The sequence below is a fragment of the Magallana gigas genome, chromosome 3 (genome assembly GCF_963853765.1).
Source record: "Magallana gigas chromosome 3, xbMagGiga1.1, whole genome shotgun sequence".
NCBI classification, from domain to species: Eukaryota; Metazoa; Mollusca; class Bivalvia; order Ostreida; family Ostreidae; genus Magallana; species Magallana gigas.
In genome coordinates this window covers 48,801,677-48,824,039 of record NC_088855.1, presented here as the reverse complement: position 1 = coordinate 48,824,039, position 22,363 = coordinate 48,801,677, and the positions used below count along the sequence as shown (strand labels likewise).

The following is a 22,363-nucleotide window of genomic DNA, read 5'->3' as shown; positions in this document are numbered from 1 at the left end:
GAATTAAATTGCTTTAAAGTCTTAACAAAGTCTAACCTTTTAAAGGAATAATTTTCTATTGCATGCAATCCCCGACTTTATTGATTATTCAAAAACATTTTTTAATTCCATTTTAATTAAAGAAATAAATAAGCTCAAAAATTTCTCACAACAAAGTTAAGGATCCAGAAACAAAACAGCGATAGCATTTTTTGTTTGTACATTCAAATAAATCAAATAAAATCTCAATTGCAATTGTTTTCGCGAAATTATTTCAAACTTTAAGAAGCAATCAGGGGAACAGGTCTAAGTACATGAATAGACACATAACTCCATTATCGTCCAATGGTTGTGTGATGCACACAGTGTGTGTGTCTGTCTGTGTCTGTGCTTGTCAGTCTTGCTTTCAGCTTTACCCTTTGCTAACAGTTTAATGTGAAAAAGTAAGCAATTTTGTAATTCTTACTTGCCAGGTATAGCCTCTCCACGGTTAGACATATGTAACCTAGATATGGGATCCTCCTCGGGGTAGCAAACGGAAATTGGGTACCTTTCGGCCCCAAGCAGAATCACAGGGTCTTGGAGGAAAATAGGCACCAAAATGTACGGCGTGTATGGCCCACCGGCGAGTGGATATGGCCTGGTGCCTGCAATCGTAGCTCCCAACTATGGGTTAAATAGTACCACTGCCTTGTGGAAGGCTTGGGAAAGTCAAAGGGTACGAAAGAAAATCCAAAAAAAAATTTAAGAGAGGAAAACTCGGACACAACCCTGGAGATAATGGTTTCATGAGCTAAGGCAGGCAACCATTCTAGAAGAAGGTAACCTTGAAAACAAATCCCTGGTCTACCAGGGTTGAGGTTTGGCAAGGGGCTTATCTCCCATTCCTTTAAAACATTATTGATTACGGAAACAAAGACTATACTATTCTCTATTAGCATCGGGTCTTCAGCATACCCACAGAGTTTTGCATGTTTGACTGTGGACACTGAAATCCGACAGGAAGCTGTCCACACTAGAATTATGCTGAACACAAGAACCAAAATGAGAGGCGGTTTCTGGAACGTATGCACGATGTATTAGACGGAAAACAGGCTCAAGTACTTAGAGAGATGAAGGAAAACCGGCTGTATGTACTAGGCATAAGTGCGTGTCGATGGACGGATTTCGGGAAGAGTGTTACCAGTTCAGGTGAAATAATTGTATACTCTGGAAGAAGAGACAACTAACATCACGAGGTAGTAGGAATCATTCTTAGTAAAACAGCAGCAAAAGCACTAATAGAATACCATCCTAATAATGAAAGAATTATCAGAGTCAGATTATTAAAAAACAAAACATCTATAATACAGGTTTATGCCCTACAAATGATTCAGGAGATGATATTTAACAAGAATTCTACGAGGCTCTACAAGCTGAACTTCAAAAAGTTCCTAAACAAGATTTGACAATCTTAATGGAAGTCTCAATGCAAAAGTTTGAATTGAAAATGCAGGCTATGAAAATGTTATTGGAAGGCAAGGATGTGAAAGCATGAATGGGAACGGAGAAAACTTCACAGAATTTTGTGGAAAAAACAATTTGGTCATTAGTGGAACACTGTTTTAGGAGATACACAAATTAACACAGGTTTCACCTGGAGGGAGAGATAAAAACTAAATCGACCACATTCCCATAATGGAAAAGGTCTTTACAAGATGTACGATTGAAGCGCAGGGCTGGTGTTGGGGGTGATCACCATATTGTTAATGCTAACATAAAGCTCAGGCTGATGAAAGAAGCACCAAAAAGCATCATTAGGCGAATTGATACAGGAAAGCTTAGGGACAATAAAGGAACAACAAAGTGAGACAAGACTTTAGACTAGAACTCGAAAACATATATTAGGTTTTGTAACATTATGTGATGAAAATGGTGAAGTGGTTGACGAGCACTTGGGTAAAATCTGCAACTTGTTCATTGAAGCAAGCGAGAAGTCCCTAGGTTTTAAAAGACAGGTACACATAGATTGAATTACTACATATACCTGGAAAATCATCTTAGAAGGGAAGACCTTTAAGCCAAATTGTGTAAATATCACTCAGAGAATAAAAGAGAGACTGAAAGAGCAATGCTCATGTTGTAACAGAGATGTAAAGAAAGCAACAAAGAAAGACTGAAAAAAAGCTTTCTAGAGGATAGAGCGAGAAAGACTGAGAAAGCTGCTACTGGACAACGAATAGGAGATTTATATCAGATTGTTAAAAAATTGAGCGAAAGTAGGAGAAAAACAAACATGCCTGTAAAGGACAGACAAGGCAACCTCATTTCATCTGAAAAAGAACAAGATGAATGATGGAAGGAGAATTTTTCGGAAGTCTTGAACAGTCCAGACCCAAATGGGCAGGCACACATTCTGGAAGCTGAAACTGATATAGAGATTGACACAGAGGAACCATCAGAAACTGAAATATGCAAAGCCATAGCATCCCTAAGGAGCAACAAAGCACCTGGAGATGACCAACTAATAGCAGAGTTATTCAAAGCAGATCCAAACCTAGCAGCTGACATTTTAAACTCATTATTCACTAGCATCTGGAATAATAACATTATATCTACAACATGGTGTAAGGGAAATATTATCAAACGTTCTAAGAAAGGAGATCTAAGTAACTGCATTACTGGAGAGGCAACATCTTACTGTCAATACTTGTAACATATTTAGCAGAATAATGATCGACAAACTCGCAGCTTGTTGTTGTCTTATTATGGCATCCACTGCAGTCTTGACAGATCAAAACTGCAGTGGATGCCAAAATAAGACAAGAACAAGCTTGTTTCAGGAAAGGAAAAAGTTGCTGTTACCAAGTCGTTACTCTAAGAAACAATATAGGACAATGCACACAGTGACAGAGGCAGCTCATAATCAGCTTGATGGACTTTGAAAAAGCCTTTGACAGTCTTCACAGAAAAAGCTTGTGATATTTTGAGACACAAAGAAATACCATCAAAGATAGTGAAAATTATTAAAGCTTTTTATCTGGAATTTAATCGTCCTATAGGCTGTTCATCAGATGCATGCCTCAAAGTAAAGTCTGGTGTGAGACAGGAATGTGTGCTGTCAGCTATCCTCTTTATAATAGCAATCGATTAGGTAATGAAATCAACCCTTAGCGGCGACTACACAGGAATAAGATGGACTCTATTCACCAGTCTTAAAGACAAAGACTATGCATATGATTTGGCCCTACTCTCACATCTAGAAAAGCATATGCAAAGCAAAGCATCAAAATCACAGAATAATGCAGAAAAAATTAGATTGAAAATAAATATCAAGAAAACTGAAGTTATGTCATTAAACACCAAACACCAAGCAAGAATACAACTATATGGAAATAAACTAGACCACACAACAACATTAACATTTCCTGGAATCATAGTTACATCAGATGGGGTGCCGACAAAGATATAAAGGCCAGGCTAAGTAAAGCTAGGAGTGCTTTCATGAACTTGAAAAACATCTGGAAAACACATGACATAAGTAAGAAGACAAAGTTAAGATTCTTCAACAGCTGTGTCCTGTCTGTCCTACTCTATGGAGCAGAATGTTGGAGAATGACAGAAGGACACATAAACAGGCTCTCAAGTTTTCACAATGGATGTCCCAGAAAGATCATGAGGACTTCCTGGACTAATAAAATAGCGAACACCAAAGACATGAGATCTAAATTAATAAGACGGAGATGGCGATGGATAGGACATGTGCAAAGAAACCTACCGAAAACATCACAAGAATAGAACTGCGATGGACACCAGAATGGAAAAGGAAACCCGGTCGACCCAAGAACACCTGGAGATGGACCGCGGTAAAAGAAATGAATCAACACAAAACTGGAGAAGGTGGCTCAAGACAGAGACAAGTGGAGGAGTCTAGTCCTTGCCTACGTGCCCCCGGGCATAGCAAGGACTAGGTAGGTAGGTATCGTCGTCCAGATATATATATATATATATATAGAGAGAGAGAGAGAGAGAGAGAGAGAGAGAGAGAGAGAGAGAGTTAAGTTAGAAACACCCAGATATACTTACAAAAGTCTTTGAAAAATTATCTGAAGAGTAGGAAATGTAAGACATGCTAATAACCCATTGTTACCAAGACCAATAGGATTATCATGTAACAAGATAATGCTTTTGATAGTTTCTGAGGTCTAATTTTGTTTTGTCGGTGAAAGTCTTGCATTTGAACAGTTTTTAGTAATCAGTTTGTTCTGTGTAATAGGCAAATGGAACCCATATCCTTTACTTAAAATATTGTATATAATTTATAATTAGGCTCTGACAGCGTTTTGCAATAATTTGATGCTTCATATCAATCTAACGAAAACATCCATAAATGCTTTTTACCTCATGTAATAGCGGCTGTTATACAAATTGATAAATTTTGGTTATGTCACACAATAAAAAAAATAAGTAACAACGAATATTAAAACTTTAAAAAAAATTGGTCTATTTCATAGAATACCTTGAAACAAATAATTGTGACGTTACCAAAGGATAAACTTTATTTATGTATTAATTCTGCTTGTTGATATTTAGTTGTTTTGATTAAATTTCGACTGGCTTAAGTTTTTGAAGTCACGAGTTTCTTTTCATATTTTTTTTCTGGAGGCTGACTTTATCTATACACGATATGAATGCCTTGAGAATAACATTATTTGAAAAAAAATATGTCTAGTTATCCACAACATTACCTATCATGTCTACCCTAATAACTTTATATGTTATTTTGGTTGTCGTTAATAATATATAGAATAAATCCAAATATTTAAAATTTAAAATTTGGTGAATATATTCCTATATAATTATACAAAGCTCTTCAATCCAGGGAGATTATTATAGTCTGAAGATGGCCAAAATACCCTCTTTACTCTTAGTTCTATTCTACTAGATATTTGTTGGAAAATTAGCCAAGACAATTGTAAAAAAAAAAAAAAAATCAGTATGAAAGAAAACAAAAAATGTTAAATAATTATTTATTGGAATGTTATACAAATTACACGAATAATAAAACATTGTTTGGATTACACTAAAACACACAAACATGTAAAGACACAGCAAGTTTTGCAAATATTAATGACTAAAATACTATTATATAAAATTAATAATTATCAAAACTGGTAATCTATCTGTCCTTATTCTCGTTTACGCAACTGGTGATGGTTATCTCCACATTATTAATATCAAATAACGTTTCAAAATACAGCCGAAAATTATGTAAACGTTTTTAAGTAAAATATTTCCACGAACTCTTTAAATAGTATCAATAAACAACTTTGATTGACAATAGGATCAATAGTTTTTTTTGCTATATGATAACAAATATCGTATACAACTCTTTTGCGTACATCTAAATAAATCTCGATTGTTATATTTCTCTAATTTTGCAGGAGAATATCTAAACAACGCAATATCAAAGTACTATCTACTTCAAAGAGAGATAACCTGGAGCATTGGAATATTTAAATGAGTATACATATAACGTGACAATCTCCGTTTGTCTTCCTTTTGGTGCGTGTGAACAGTTACACAGAGGTTGTCATATCTGCAAAAGATTTATGTTGTATTTAAGTCTGATGTTATGTTATATTTTATGTTTATAAAATTATTCATCAGCAAATCTTTACTGTAGCTAAATTTCATTTCTTCAAATAAACAAATGGACAAAATTCTGTAGACATGATCATTTGCGAATTAAATTATATTTTTAAAAATGCAATTAAAAAACATTGTGTCATCCATGTTGCCGTCTTACTTTTGACGCTTACCATCTTTAGACAGGTAGACGGTAATCAAAAGGGCGTCATTTTGTCCGAAGCAAAAAATATGTTAAGGTTTTGTTGTATTGTTTTTAACCGTTTTGCTAATGTTCAAACTGTTTTTTGTTACCTTTGTTAAATCTAGGTACAAGTTTTCAGATTTAGCTTAAAGGTGATTTCATTCAGCTTGTCCAGATTGTCTACTTGTGCAACTTTCGATCGATCTGAGGCCATCATCTCCAGTTCTTGAGAATCAAAGTCCCCGGCACCTGCGTTACATAAAGGTTCTAATGGTCAACACCCATTTCTAGTAGGTTTAAATATGTAACTAATTATGTATTTGATTGGTAAAAATATACATATCAATATTGTATAAAGAAAAAATAAACATTGTTTTTTTTAATTTTAAGCATTTTACCATCCAAACATAATGCTATTTTTTTATCCTTAAGAAAAAAGACATTAAAATAACCTTGTGGTAACATTTAAACACACTGATTTCATTAAATTTAACTATAAAACATATAATATAACACGTAACATTTAAGTCTGAATAGGGCTTTTTGGAGTTTCATCTTCCGTGCCAAAGTTCTAAGTGTCAGTTGTTGATAATACATGTATATCATTTAATCAAAGAATCTACGGTTAAATTGAATATCTTAACTGACATTGTTTCATTTTTATAATTGCGCTTAATAGCATATCTTTCAATTGATGGAGAACGAGTACCATAGAAGCAACTACTAGTATTTGAATTAATCCGTTTAATTTACAGACTTATTCTGCCTCTTTCATTACTATTTAGAAAATTACAATGCTCAAAATCTGAAATAGAATTATTTGGGGACGTTTATTATTGACATAATTTAAAGAATAAAGTTAACATTTTAACCCAGACTGAACAACAACAAATTCCATATAAACAATCATTGATATTAAGCTATTAATCATACACAAATTGCACTTATAGCAGTTATAAAAATAAATATGATTCATAAAGAAGGATCTTCTCTCTCTCTCTCTCTCTCTCTCTCTCTCTCTCTCTCTCTCTCTTTCACACACACACACACACACACACACATTAGAAGGTTGTTCTTTCTCAATATTACTGGAACGTTCTTGAATAATTATTGATGTGCCTTAAATGCTGTGTATCACCTTATAAAATATTAAAGCATAACACAATACTGTAACAGCCATCCATACAACAAACAATGAAGCAAATACCGTGAAATCTATACTACTATATTAAAATAATAGACTCAAATTGTTTAGCTTTAATACCGAGAAATCGGAAGAGTACTGTCTTTTGTTTTATATATTTTAAAAATCATTGGTACTTGAAGATTACCAATTTGTTTTTTATTTTTTCTCAATCAAGCTTCGCTAATTAATAAATTTCTTTTTTTTTTTTAAACCGGAAATCATCTGAATTTTTTGGATTTTACAATCTTGCGCATGCGCATTACATTCACGCTAATCTTTATTTCCACAATATCACATTTGCATGGATAAACTCAGAAACGATAATACAAATACACGTAAATCATTGAAAATTTGTCACATATATTCCATTTATCAAAGGTAATACGGGAGATAACTCTAACTCGATGCATTTAATATGAAAAATCCCGAGAGTTCGAATGTCAGCATGGTGTGTAAATTCGAAGCGAGTAAAACGTTGGTGAAAAAAATGTTTATACTGTAATTCTTCATTAATATGAATTAAAGATTTGATGAAAGGTATCTACAACCTCAAAATGGTTTGTTATGAATAATTTAACTGTTATTTTCAATTTAGCTTCATTAATTTAATCCAAAATCGTTTCAGAGCAATCTTGTAATTTTTTGCTACATTACGGGTATATGAGAGGCATTTTAACTGTTGAGAAGGCCTGTCCCGAGACTCAGTTATTCGAACTAAGCAGAGTGTAGTGAAATTAATAGCATTATTGTGGGCTTAAAGCTTGTTTATGTAAATGTCAACAATACGGTGTGTCGATGATCTATTTCGTAAATGTCCGATATCATATGCAATGTCAACCGGTGCACGCACGGGTCAAAGTCTAGTAAAAAATAAAGAATTTGAATTTTAAAAAAACTGATTTCTCTGCGGTGTCTACTTTGAAGCATGACAAAAAAGCAGCGGTGACTAATCATAATTAATTGCATATTTACAGTCGCCATTAATCACCCAATCACACGATTTAATACCTGATACTTCACAGCACCCTGGGTAAAAAATACCATATACTTAAAGGATTAACCAAAAACAGAATATGATATATATTATATCTTCATAAGGATTTTTTCTTAATATTTCAAATAGTAAATGATAGTTAATGAATTCATTTAATTTATAAACGTGTCTCAGTATTAAGATGACACGTTTACTGTACTATAAAAATACCAACCAACGGCGTAGATTTCAATCCCGAGGGCTTTTACTGTATCAATGGATGCTCTTAAACTGTTAGGGTCCGTGGACTGTCCATCAGTGATCACAAACCCTACAATAATACCGTTTATGTTTTACTTTATTTTTATAAAATAAATGTTTTATTTGATATTTTACTCATTCTTAAATAAGCCTTGATTTAAAATTAAGTACACAACATTTTTGCGGCGAGAAATTTTGAACAATGGTTCATGGCATACACAATTGTTTTATCCAAAACCTACAAGCAACTTTACCTATTTTCTTGACACGAGTACTGCGTCTCATGAATTTATTGAATTGATCATACATGATGTCGATAGCCTTGTGGGTAAATGTGTCCCCAGTTGTAAAGTTGAGGGCTAGAATGGCATCTTTCACCGCTCTGTTAGAGGTATGCCGAGACAACCCGAACTCCAGGGTGGCATCAGTGCTAAACGTGATGACGCCAACTCGAGAATCATCGGGCCTCGCCCCTACAATAATGTTATCGACGATCCTAACCACAAACTGAAGCTCCTTTGCGAAGTTTTCCTGGTTCAGCAGACTAGAGGAGGCATCCACAAGGAAGAAAATGTCGGCAGGCTCACTTCTGCAAACTGTTGATAAGAAAATACATTAATTCCTATATTTCCGTAATTATCATAGCAATTACCATCATTAAGTCTTATCTTGTGATTCTTTAAACTGAATGTTAACATTGCCAAAATTTAAATTATACACCTCGGCACTTAAAGACTTAAATTACACGTAGAATTTGATTTACATTTTTAATGGCGCATCCTCGTTTCAATGACCTATATATGCAATACAAGATTGTAAGCATGTCTTGCATAACTTACGACTTCAAAAGTTAAAATCTGTTAAGGTAAGATAATATTTCAGCTAATTTCAATTAAATAACTAACTAAGGTTTGCTTGTCGTCATAGGCTTTCTAGTAATTAATATCTTAATTAGAGTTTTATTTAAGAGACAATATTATAATAAAGCAAATAAACTTTGGTCATAAATGTACTCACCTTGTAACATGTAAAAAATATGTTAAATCAAATCAATTCATCTAAAAACTCTAAAAATTCAAAGCAGATTTGATTTTTCTTGTTACCTTAAATTCGATAAAAAAAGATTTAAATATTAAATCATATATCGTTATGATAACTTTTGTGATAGGATTTTAAAAACTTTTGCGTGCTTGGATATTTAAAAGCGGCATTATTGCTAAATGACCAACCAATATTAACACATAAATGTTACGAACAATGTTGTTTGATGTGGCTTGTAGTTAAAATGATTTTAAAAGCGTTAAAACATCTGAATCGGTTAAAAGCATGAATGCTCTAAACTAAGTATTAGGTCTGTTAAAAACCCAGTTTAATGACAACAAAATCACGGTAATAAACTTGCTTGAAATAAAAATTGGTTGTTTAAAAAAGGTCCGCAACTTTTTTAGTCTTGAATGATTTTGAATTAAGTGAATTAAGTGAAAAATGAATACAGGGAAGACTAAACAATTGAGAAAAAAGTAGCAATATGAACACGAAAACTAAATTCTACAATGAAACAAATTAGTAGAACCCAAGCTGAATTTCAGTACGTCGGTCGTAATTGAAAGCATTACATACTTACTCGGTTTTTTTATTGGACCTGAAATTGTAATCATGAGTATATATTATCTACAATACATTCATCTAACATGCAATATTGTGTGGTACAATTGATAAATGACTACACATAGGTGCATTGCAAGAAACACCTTAGAGGTGTTAAGAAAGTGGAGAAAGGTGCAATCTCATAACAGGAAACGAATCCATATTTCAGGTCGAAAACAGAATATTATTGAAACAATTTTTTTCTTCACGAAATAGGAAAATAGGGAGAAATGCATTAACAATTTACATTAAATAAAAATTACAACAGCATCGCTTCTAACTCGGAGGATTTGGGAATGAATAGATAGACCACCTGGGCAAATTCCTGTCACAAGCGTTCTCTGTAACATTTTCAGACCATCCAGGTTTTCCACCATAAATTTGTGCTCACTCACTGGACTTGATGCTATCATTCTTAATTCTTCTTCATTAATGCTCATTCCAACGCCTATAATTAATTTGAAACGTCACAGATAATTAATCATGTTTTTTTTATCAATATTTTAATACTCAATGATACCATGGACGATTCCTTATCACTCTTTCGTAATCATCGTGAATAAAAAAAAATAACAGTATCGTCAGAATCAATTCAAGTTTTCAGTTTCAAATTTGTTTTGTTCTTACCGATTGCAAACATGTTAATCCCTTTCTCTTTGATCTTTTTGATGACAGATAGGGTCCTAAAGGGGTCCGTGGACCCCCCATCCGTGATGACCACGCCCACACTCCTTCTCCCGCGCGTACGGAACGCATCGAATTGTTTATACATCATCTCTAATGCTTTATCAGTGTACGTATTCCCACCTATCCATGGGAGATCTAGCACTTTTTTGGTGAACTCGGATGTTAACGAGTACATTGTCAGAGGTATGGCCATCTTGGCATCGTCACTGAATGTGATTACGGACAGTCGGGACTGGCCCATCTGTTCAGCTAATGCATTAGCAACGCTAGTCACGAACTGTAGCTCCTTTGCAAAGTTATCTTCACTCATTAAACTCCAAGAGCTGTCCAGAACAAAAACAAGATCTACTGGCTCGGAACAATCTGTAACTGTATGCCAATATACCTGGTATTTTTAAATACAGAATAGTTATGTGCAGAGAAAATCATTAACTAATGAAGGAGATGATTTCCAAATATTGTTCTAAGTTCTTCATGCATAAGTTTTTTTTTAATTTACATGCAATTTTTTAAACAGTATAAATTTTGAGAAAAAGAAAATCATGCGAATTTTAACGTACAAAATGTCAACGTTAAAACATTGCTTAACAAATCATACATTTGTTTTACAAATCAAATGAAAACCATATAATATGTGGTATATTAAAAGATTTATGGTTCCACTATACAATGCTTTACATCAAGTTAATTAGAAGTTTAAAGCAATTGATACTAAATTTTAGATTAAATGGAATAAACACTTTTTTAAAATTCTGAAAGCTTCAAATGTGCAAGAAAGGGTATAAAGGACAGAATAACTAATATATATTCTATGTTTGTCTTCTTTCTACAGGTTGGATTTCAATTTCAGATAATAATCTTGTAAATTGGTAATCATAACAGTTTTTTCTTTTTCAAAAAATGACAATTAAGTATTCTAAAGCTATAGGATTCATGCCACGAATATTCAAACAAAAAAGAAAGAATTTATTTTATAAAAGATGCAAATAAACATACATTTTATCCTGGGTAGTGTTAATGGAGGAGTTTGGGATACATAACTCCAGGTGTTGTACATGATTATACCAGTCTAAGCATGCAAAAACAAACATCAAAACATCACTTACTATCTTGTGGCGGAGCTAAAAGAAGACACATAACAAATTAGTTACAATTTGGCTATGTTAGTATCAAAAATAAAAGCATCTTCAATTTCAAATAACATAAAAATGTGACACGAATACCCTTTACACCTCTAGGTGTGCACTGTATGAAATATTTCAAAGTAAATTTACTAAGTCTTTGTTTATGAAATATACAATACTATAAATCATCCATTGATAACACGCGAACTAAAGTAATTCATATAGCATACATTCTCTTTAAAAGAAAAAATGGCTGTAGGTGTGAAATCTGGATTCGTTACATGTAATCAAATGATAGAAAATGGCCTACATGGTTGTAGATTTTAATCATGTTTTCTGTAAATTAAATACATTAAAAATAAAACAAGCATTATGAAATTCTAATTAAAACCATTCATGTTTTCAAGTCCATTTTCAAAATCTAATAATTCTAGTACATTTATACACAGCTGTATTAACATATCACTTACACATACATATTACTTATACAATTTTAGTAAGCTTAAGACTATTTTCAAAATTCATGCCAAAATAAAAATGTTTTTAGTTATGACTATGAAAATGTTTGTCACTATACAGTACTTGGCCTTTTTCAATTAACTCAGCTATTTCCCTGAAACAGGATGAAACAGGCCGAGATGTGACTAGGCTTTTAATCAATAATAGTTTCTTAGCATCCATTATGTAGACTCGATAAAAAGGAAGTTCTCCAGTTCAATGCATCCAAAAGAAACACATTTTCATTCTTTGGCAACGAAGCCATATCGGTGATTGCATTTATATTCACCCGCGCTCCAACTCCTGTAAAGAAAAAAAAACAGCATTTAGAATACTATTAAATAAAAGCAATGCTTAGTAACAGTTTAATTAAATCAAATTACCAATTGCTACAATCCGGTAGCCGACATCATGAATTCTTCTGGCCGAGCTCGATGTAGACTCGGGTCTCGTCGACAGCCCATCAGTGAGGATCACGCCGATTGCTGCTTTCCTTCCGTTTGAGACGGATTTGAAATAGTTTAACTCATCCAACATTAGATCTAAGGCTATATCAGTACAAGTGTTTCCTCCAAGAAACGGAAGGTGTATAATATTTGACACAAGGTCTGTCTCACTGCGGTACTGGTGCAGTCTGATTACGTCACTATACGTTATAACAGACACACGCGATTGACGAAAATCAATGTTTCCCAATTTAATCACATCAATTACAAATGCAATTTCTTTGAGAAAATAAAAATCGGGATTTTCAACAACACCTAGACTTGAGGAACTGTCCAACACAAAAACAAGGTCAACATCAGCAGGGCAACCTTGGAAATATAATAACGTGGACAAACATTATTCTTCATCTAACGATACGAATCAACAGTTTTGTCAAAGGATTTGCGGAATCTGAAGAAATTATCATATGATTATAGATGAAGGGATGAACCAAAATTAGAATCATTTATTAAATTGTGATGACTAAAAAACGAATTTATATATTACTTACTGAACAGTTTTGGTGGAGATATTAACGATAAGAATTGCGTATCTGAAATATAATAAGGAGTCATTTAATGAACTCATTTTTGTTTTTGAAAAAAATTATTTACATGAACATGTCATTTAAGATAGATTTCAGAAGAATTTCTGAGGTTTACCTATCCATTATTCAAAATTATGATTCAAAGTGCGGCTTAACATAGCCTTTATAACTCTGTAGTTAATGTCTCTAAATTCTAAAACGATATACCTCGGCAAATTTGCGATTTCAAAAGAGATTTGAGAATTTTATTGTTAACTTCTAAGTCGTCCACCATAAACAGATGACTGTCAGATGGATCGGAAGCTATAAGTCCCAATTCTTTTATATTGATACTAACTCCAACGCCTATAAAACAAATACAAGAAAAAATTTAATCAGTAAATGAAAAATACTGCATGCAGTAAATACTGTATACCGGGTTATTTTCATCCTGTGTCATTTTTGCCCTTCTTCACTTGCAGACAGTTTAGCCCGTCTTGAATTAACCCGACAATGTATTGGAAGCCATTAGAAATTGCCCATTTTTAAATTCGCCCATAGAAAAGGAGGGTAAAAGAGGCAAAAATATAATGAGGGCGAATATTTCCCTGCATGCAGTATTTGACTTGCAAAGTTTAAAAATTATAGATTAAAGGTCGTGAATTGTTCTTTTGTGCAACTGCTAGGACTCTCCAGTAGCATGGTACTTTGAATGACATGAATATATAAAAAATATACATACCTATTGCAAATAATTTGACAAATTTGAACCGCTTTAATCTGGCGACGACCTTTTCTAAGACAAACGGACTGGTGGACCCACCATCTGTAATAACCAACACAACTAGAGGTCTCTCTACAGTCGACTGAACAGAGTTTGCCCTGCTCTCCACATTTTCAAGAACTATGCTGAGTGCCCTATCCGTGTACGTATTTCCTCCAAGCCAGGGTAAATTCAGAACGGCCGAGGAGAACTCGTTCTTACTTCGGAAATTGTATTCCTTAGCTTGATCGGCATATGTTATCACTGACACAGAAACACGTTTAAAATCAAGCTGCAAGTTGTCGCCAAGTTCTGTCACAAAATGGATTTCTTTCCTGAAGTTTTTCTCTGTTCTAAGACTCCACGAACTGTCCAAAACGAAAACAATATCGAATTCTTCTCTGCAATCTATAATCAAAATACGTACATTATAGACATGGATGCATATACTAGTATACATGTATATTTTCTGAATGCAAATTATTAATAAAATTTGCTACCTTTTTTTTTTTAATCCATACCTTGATTACTTTCTGGAATGTTGTTATCTGTTGCACCTGTAAAGTCAGGGTTGGTGATGAAAATATTAGTTTGCTTAGACATAATCCAAAGATGATTTCAACTTAAATAGAAAATAACACAGTTTTAGGTAGTTTCAGTATCATATTCAGTGCAATAGAATCACAATTGCAAGTACTTTGAAATTTACAACTAATGCAACAGAAAATATTAGTTTCTTTAAACATAAGCCCACTGTGATTCAGTTAAATATAAACCAAATAGAAAATGGCACGGTTTTAGGTAGTTTCAGTACTTTAAAATTCACAAGTAAAGGAAACAGAAAACAATCTTTAAAATGAAACTGAATAAAAAAAAATTGAGCCTAGACCAAAACCCACAATCACTCGTTGTAATGATAGATTGTCACAACACCAAAGCATTTTTCAAAGATGCCCATGGCGAAATACTTATAAGCATCTAGCAAATTGAGACTCATGTATGTTACTCTAATCATGGACACATTTTAGTCAAAATAAGTTATGACAAAGAGGCTTATGGCCCCATTGGGCGGAAGCTTAATAGAACATGTTCAAATCTACACTGCATTAGAATGTTGCAAAATGATAACATATATGTAGCTTTGTATATCTCTGTTTTGTTTGTAAACTATTGTTTTACATATTTCAAGCTTTGTCACTACGGGTTTGATATCAAATAAATAAGAATCTACAATATGTATTTATGATTGCTTGTAAATTTTTGCATTTTTTGTGCTATGGTTATCATGGGATGTTACAACGCACTTTAAAAAATACGCACTTTGAAATTTTTTTACGCACTTTGAAATTTTTTTTTCAAAGTGCGTTGATATCGTCGATATTAACGCACTTTGAAACAGAAATTGTTCGGGGTTTAGTCAAAATAATTAATACTTTTATATACAGGTAGGGGTCCTTCTTCCTGTACATGTAATCAAGTAAATGCATGATGCACTGGTGATTGACCGGTATCTTTGGATAACCCCCACCCCCACCCCATCCCAACCCCATCCCCGTTCTCAAATACGGTCAATTAAAGATTCACCAGTGTTAACAAATTATCATACTATCAACAAATTAGAAATTCAACTCCAGAATTTGTTATTCATACATTTTTTTCAAAGTGCGTTAAGAGTGTCGATACTAAAAAATGTTGATGTACCATCTAAACGCACTTTGAAAAAAAATTTCAAAGTGGGTTAACCTGGTCCCAAAGTCTAGCAATTTCCTCCGAAAGAAATTCAAAAATGAACGCCAACGACAAAAATGGAACGCAAATATTTACTTAAAGCTGCTTGGTCCGATTTTATATCAAATTTTATGCACGCTTTTAAAACGATGGCTATGCGTAGTATATGTATAATAATAGATATTGCAGTAGTTTTACCCGTCAATTATGCCAAATTTCACTGAAGGAAAATACGTACAAAATTTGCTAACAATTGGGAAAATAAAATAAAAACATAATTACCATTACATATGGCCTCCGACAGGTGAGTTGGTGTAATTGAGTCTTCCATATATAAATGTGAAGGCGAGGATGCTATCACTTTTAATTCTTCCAAATTCACATTTTCTCCAATGCCTATGATATATATATATATATATATATATATATATATATATATATATATATATATATATATATATATATATATATATATATATATAGTTAAATCCAAAAAATAACACAGTATATATATATCCAACTTCCATGTAAAAAGTTTAATCTGATAAGTCAAAAACATTTGAGCAAAAATTTCCATTGAGCTATAAATCCATTTTTACCAATTGATATTACGTAACAATAGCAACATGCCATGTCAACGAGTCATGAAATATAAACTGGCTATATTTACCCAATGATCATCATAGTCCTTAGCATTACTTGATTTGAACTAAACACAAGACTCTTTGCGATGATTATACATTTATAACGATATTTTGAGTTCAGTAGGGTACATCTGAATACTAAAATATTGATAAAGTAACCGATACTAGCCGAAATATAATACAACATTATGTATAATCATATGATCCCAAAGCAATATACTATATTCCTTCCAGTAACTAATTCTTCCTAAATTCTACATTGATGTATTTCAAAAATTTTCATTATTTTAAAAAGTTCATTTACAAAAAATATATATTTCACTTACCAACAACAAACATTTCCAACTGACTATTGTGAATTTTTGCGGCCATTTTTTCAGTACGGTCAGGGGAAGTTGATGCACCATCCGACATCAAGATAGCCACCTGTCTTTTATCATTTGAGTTTCTCTCTGAGGCGGCCATAACCATCTCTAATGCAGAGTGAGTCATAGTATTACCTCCCCTCCACTTGTGAGAAGGAATCGTTGCAATAAACTGCGGACTATCTGCATACCTATGAAGTTCAGGTGAGTCACTATAGTCTATCGTAGTAATTGGTGAGTGACCGTTCGGAAGCTGCATGGATTTCATTAAGTCTGCAGCCAGCTTGCATTCTCGTGCAAATTGTTCCGGTCCTATGCTATTTGAAGTATCCAATAGGAAATAAATGTCCATGTTCGAACAACCTGTTTCAAAAGTTACAAAGTATATCTTTAAACATTTGTGGAACAATCTTTGTTTTAAAACATGGTGGCAAATAAAAAATTAAAGCGGACACCTTACCTGAACACAAATCTAATGACAATTCTTTGACAGTCTCCACGGACTGACCCAACGTTTGAACAATCAATCGTTTCGATGAGGGCACAATGTTTTCTATTAGATCTCTTCTAAATGACTGACCGACCCCTGTAGAGAAATTAATATCGAAGGAATATGTGGCAGACAACAATTCATTACAATTGTTCTAAAGAAACTGACAATACAAACCTAAGATATATGTCAAAGGTGCATCTCTGTCCAAACTCTGATTTAACCTTTTCATAGAATTGGCTCCAATAACCACAGCAATGTTAAGAAACCCGGGTTTCAAGTCAACCTCCAAAATGTTTCCTGTAGATGACCATCTTTGTGGTACGTTAGTGCGACTAACCCCCTTCAGAAAGTCCTGAACATTACCAAAAGTGAGCACAGAGCCTTGAAACCAGTTAGGTAGCAACTTGAACTTATGAGAGCGACCTATGCTTCTCGACAACCGTGTGACAAGGTCTGTGACCAAGCTCAAGTCCTGATGGTATTGTTGTATCGGAAGGGAGTCGTCAAGGAACAGAACCAAGTTGGCTGGCTTGTTTACGCAAGCTTTAATGCAATTTCATCATCAAATTATATACAATCTTTGACTCATTTGCTGTTCACATCAATTTGTTTCAGCAATTCACTTTTTAAGATCTTTTAATATTTTAAAAAACTTTACAACATTAGAATTGGATAATTTTAAGTAAATTTTTCAAAATTATCATAAATGATTACTAGCACTATTGATCTTACTTTGTGTATGACTAAAAGACAGCAAGAATTTGGTTAAAGTCAAGAGTCATCTTGTTAAAGCACTCCGGTGTAATTACTCTGACTTCGCCACAGGATATTATCACTACCCTCTAAAACTAGATTAAACTGAAAACAAAGTCTTAGCATCTAATGACCGGCATTATTTTCAATGATAGCACTCTACATTGTCACTTATGTTTCTACCAAACACCAAAAAGTAGCCATCTAGCAAACCCATTAAGCACAATCTCCTATATTATTAATATGGAGAAGCTTTTGGTTAACAGAATTTGTAGAATTTTGTAAAAGTTTGGAAATGTGAAATACTGTAAATTTTTGTTCAAAAGTTCAGAGTGTCTAGAAATGCCATCAACCAGCGAAACTTACACTCTTTGTTTTGAGCTGTAAAACAAAATCGGTATTTTAAATAATGAAATAGAATCTTTATGGAATAGAGAAAAAGCAGATTAATTTGTGTCTTTTCGAAATATTAATAATGAATGACTTGAAATATGGAAATAGTCTGTTTCAACTTGTTTCAACGTGGGTTTTTTTTTTTTCATTTTTCTCTCTCCAGCCGTTCGATTTTACTATGAAATATATCACACGAAAATGTTTGTCTTGTTTTCGATTGAAACTTACTTTAAGAAATATTTTTATCAAAACGATTTAAAGCTTTAAATATTTATATTTCTTTGAAAGTTAAACACAATTCTAACTGCAAGATCACATTATTTTATGTGGGGAATGATATAACCCAATTTTCAATTTCAAACTTTTTCAAGGAAAACATTATTCAACAAGAAAGGTTAGATGGTCTTCATAATTCTCAAACTCAAGTTTATTTGATATATCGATGATATTATAACATGTATATGAATTTATTTTTATTCAAAGTTTATAATTAAAAGGTTGAAACAATTTTTTTATAAAATGAGTAGTGATATTTTTTTCATTTGGTTGCAGAAAACGAAAACAGACATTTCTAAAATCATATCAGACGTTAATAGATTACATAAATAACAAATAAGTACAAATAAAGTGATTCAGTGAAGAACTGAAATACACATCATTTTATTAAGTGCATAACATTTACATACAAAATAGAATAATTGTTTAAATGAAAAGATGAAACTATAAAAGACAATTTATCAAAGACAAATGTTGATAAACAGCAAACAGCAATTAAAACATTGAATATGGTATCAATTTTATATCTTTTAAAACTTAATACACTTAACAAATAAGCATGCATTTCATGATATTTTAAGTAAAATTTAAAAAAAAACCCACTTCAAAACAGTAAACTTATCAATTGTCATTGTTTTGAATGTCTTGAAGAGTCTATTTATAGATAGAAAAAAGCCACCAATGGTTTTGAAAACCATGTGACTAGAAGTTTGCAATAATATTGATTATTCTTTTCTTGTTATAGAGGCAAAACATTGCAATAATTAAGACACAAGAAATAAATGTGTTTGATCTCGTATCGAAGTTTTGTTCGAATTCATTTGTTTCGTGGCATTTCATTGTGATGTCGGCTTTTTTTAGTTGTTATTGTTTTTTTACATTATAAAGGTTACACAATCATAAAGCCAACACAAACAATAATCTGGCCAAACGCGTGCCACGACCCACGTCATATGGTTGTGTAGTAATATGTTTGTATATCTATTCTTTTGCTTATGTAGATGATATTCACTTTATATGTAGTGTATTGTTTTATAGAGATTAAACACTGATAGTGTTGAAACGTATTTCATTTGGGAATGGATGGTGAAATCTCTTTAATTCATCTTGTTATAGCAAAGACATTTTCCATTAATCAATTTTGACACTCGGTTATTTTATTTTGGATGTAACGCCAAGATAAAATTCACAAGAATAAGAACAGAAAGAAAGAACTCGTTTTCTACGTCGCATTGGATCATTCTTCGAGGATTTTGTGTAAATACTGAACTCATTGAGCGAATGAGACACTCAGATCAGATACCGTGGATGTCATCGCGGGAGATTTCATATAGCAGTGCTGTAACACGAGTCGAGATTCTCGCATTTCTCGCATTGCCAAAGGGTATCCGTGTCACGATGTCTTCTGTACAATATTTCTGCCAAAACTGGCGAATTCTTAGCCTACATTAGCAACATAAATATTATTCATAACCTGTGTAATTACTGTACTTACCCTGGGTGGATGGTGCTGGAGTTCCTGTAACACATTTTTGAAAAAAAGATGAACTTCATCAAACAATTCATCCGCCATGCATTGCATCATTATTATCAATTTACCATAGTAAGTGCAGTTCTTAGTAAATCAAAGACATTGTTTAGAGCTTTTGTTTGCAATTTAAGTTTAACTTAAAACTCGAGCAGCTGTAGCCGTAGGATCATTCAGAATTGAGCAAGTATGCTTACATTTTTTTGCACTGGGTTAAACATTATTCTTTAGCCTTTGTTTGGAGAAGAAGTGATAAAAGAATATTCAGAATTGAGCAAGTATGCTTAGATATTCCTAGCTATTGTTTGCAATATGTTGGCTTTTTTGGTTTAAAATCAGTTATTTGAACAGTGTAAGCATAACGTGTAACCTTTCAAAATTATATATTAGAAAGGTTACTAAGTATTTTCTTAATTGAAGAGTAGAGTATGCAATGGATAAAGCTTTGTAAGTTTGTCTCCATAATGAGTTCACGCTTCCTTCTCTGAGAAATGAAGTCTGGTTCGGTAGTGACAGGAGTCTGGGTTATGACCTGAAGACCACAGGTAACCCTTACCTCTGCAAAATCTAGCAGCCAGCTTGTCCTGGATTTGAGATAGAGCGTTGACGTTCTTGAGGAGATAGACATGGTCGTAACTGCTCGCCAGCATCTCCAGCTCTTTCTGGTTCACCTCATCACCAACCCCTGAGAGCAAACAATAAACAGGTCATCACCTCTTCAATTTTTTTTTATGAACCAACAGTTGCTATTAAGTTTTTGCTTTGTGTTCTTTTTCTTGGGGCGTAAAAAAATTGGTGACCCAGTAAATCTTTAATTTTGATATTAAATTTTTTTGAACTTTGAAAAATTCATTATTTGAAGAAAAAACCCCTAGATTTTACAGTTTTTCAATTTTTCAAACTGTAAAACATTTGACCATGAAATGATATAGAAAAAACCCATGCATGACATGCAGAATTTGACTTGCAGCCCAATAGCTTCATCTTATTGAACTACGCGTTTATACATGAAAATTTGACAGATTTATTATTATAAGATATATGTACAGTATTTTACTTTATATTTCGAGAGTAGTATGTAGGTGTCACCAAGATCCTCGGAAAACTGCCGTGTTTCAGCGAACATTTATTCATAAACAACACCTGTTCAGCTGATATTAATTTTGTGTATCATTAAGAGGCCACACATACTATATTACACCACTTAAATAATCCCGTCCTGTGCATCTCAGTTAACTAAAAATTCAAAATTCCCATTCTGCAAACTTTTGGAATAGCACTAAAAAATTTATGTGCTAAACAAATCGTATAAAGAATTCCACTGACATCCTGTCCACTTGCCACAGGACTACAAGATTCATGATAATTATTCAGTTTCCGAAAATTATTAATATCAAGGTAACACATTTTTGCTTAGGTCAATGAAAATTGTGAGAATATAGGTCATATGGCCTGAGGGAGCATTTTCATTGGGCTGACATGTCATTATATACATCAATGTCGGGTACCTCTCACACCACATGCTGATAGAGCAATCAAGATCAAACATATATCACCAACCCACTTCACAAGATGATGGGGATTTTAATCTACTCGGGGTAAACATCCCTAACAGCTTAATCATGATGATAATTGTAAGTTTACAATAAGGAAAATCTGTAGATAAGTAGAGGGGTTCAAAATATTTTGATAATCCGCGGTACACTATGCGATAGAGTACCCTAATGATACAGCAAAATGGAATACCATATGTAAGTCGGTGACTTTTAGTCGGTTTTCGTCCAAATTTTAGATCATATCAAATTATTTCCTGTGTCAGTTCTGTAAAATCCCTGAAGTTTAATTACATATGTGACCAGCTCTACATGTAAGTCGACATTCATTTATTTATTCATGTTTCACATTCTTCAAAGGAGGCTGGGTAGTCAGCAAATCAACTATCGGATTTGTCTTATACATTGATATATTTGGTGGCCATAAACTAACATTAAGTAGAAAAATAATCCAGCTATTTGATCATTTTCCTAAAGCTGTATACAGAACTCTTCTTCTTTCGGAGATCAAAATCCTCTTAAAAAGGTCACGACCATCGAGATCCAAATTTTATTTTTTTATGAAAAATACGGTTTTCTTGTGCATTTTGAATGATTGACCAAAATTTGAATGTGAGAAGTCAAGTTATAAGAGGGATACAGAGGTCTTATATCTGTTTAAACATAATTTGGGGTAAGGAATTACTAC

General features: G+C 33.1%; 1 protein-coding gene across 6 annotated transcripts in view; it reads right to left on the bottom strand.

Annotated features, from left to right (window-relative positions):
- Positions 1-4,976: 4,976 nt before the first annotated feature.
- LOC105327137 (collagen alpha-5(VI) chain) overlaps positions 4,977-22,363 on the bottom strand; it is a 29,218-nt gene continuing 11,831 nt past the window's right edge. For 3 of the 6 annotated variants that reach the window (XM_034483092.2, XM_034483093.2, XM_034483094.2), the window contains exons 5-17: positions 20,679-20,807; positions 20,090-20,113; positions 18,292-18,306; positions 17,347-17,715; positions 17,140-17,265; positions 16,641-17,042; positions 15,953-16,066; positions 14,464-14,499; positions 13,922-14,350; positions 13,408-13,545; positions 13,165-13,206; positions 12,551-12,982; positions 11,673-12,470 (exon numbers count right to left, since the gene is read on the bottom strand). In XM_034483092.2, the coding sequence (XP_034338983.2) occupies positions 12,340-12,470; positions 12,551-12,982; positions 13,165-13,206; positions 13,408-13,545; positions 13,922-14,350; positions 14,464-14,499; positions 15,953-16,066; positions 16,641-17,042; positions 17,140-17,265; positions 17,347-17,715; positions 18,292-18,306; positions 20,090-20,113; positions 20,679-20,807 (2,387 nt within the window). In that variant the 3' untranslated portion in view covers positions 11,673-12,339. The other 3 variants (XM_066080123.1, XM_066080124.1, XM_066080125.1) reach the window with 3 other exon arrangements.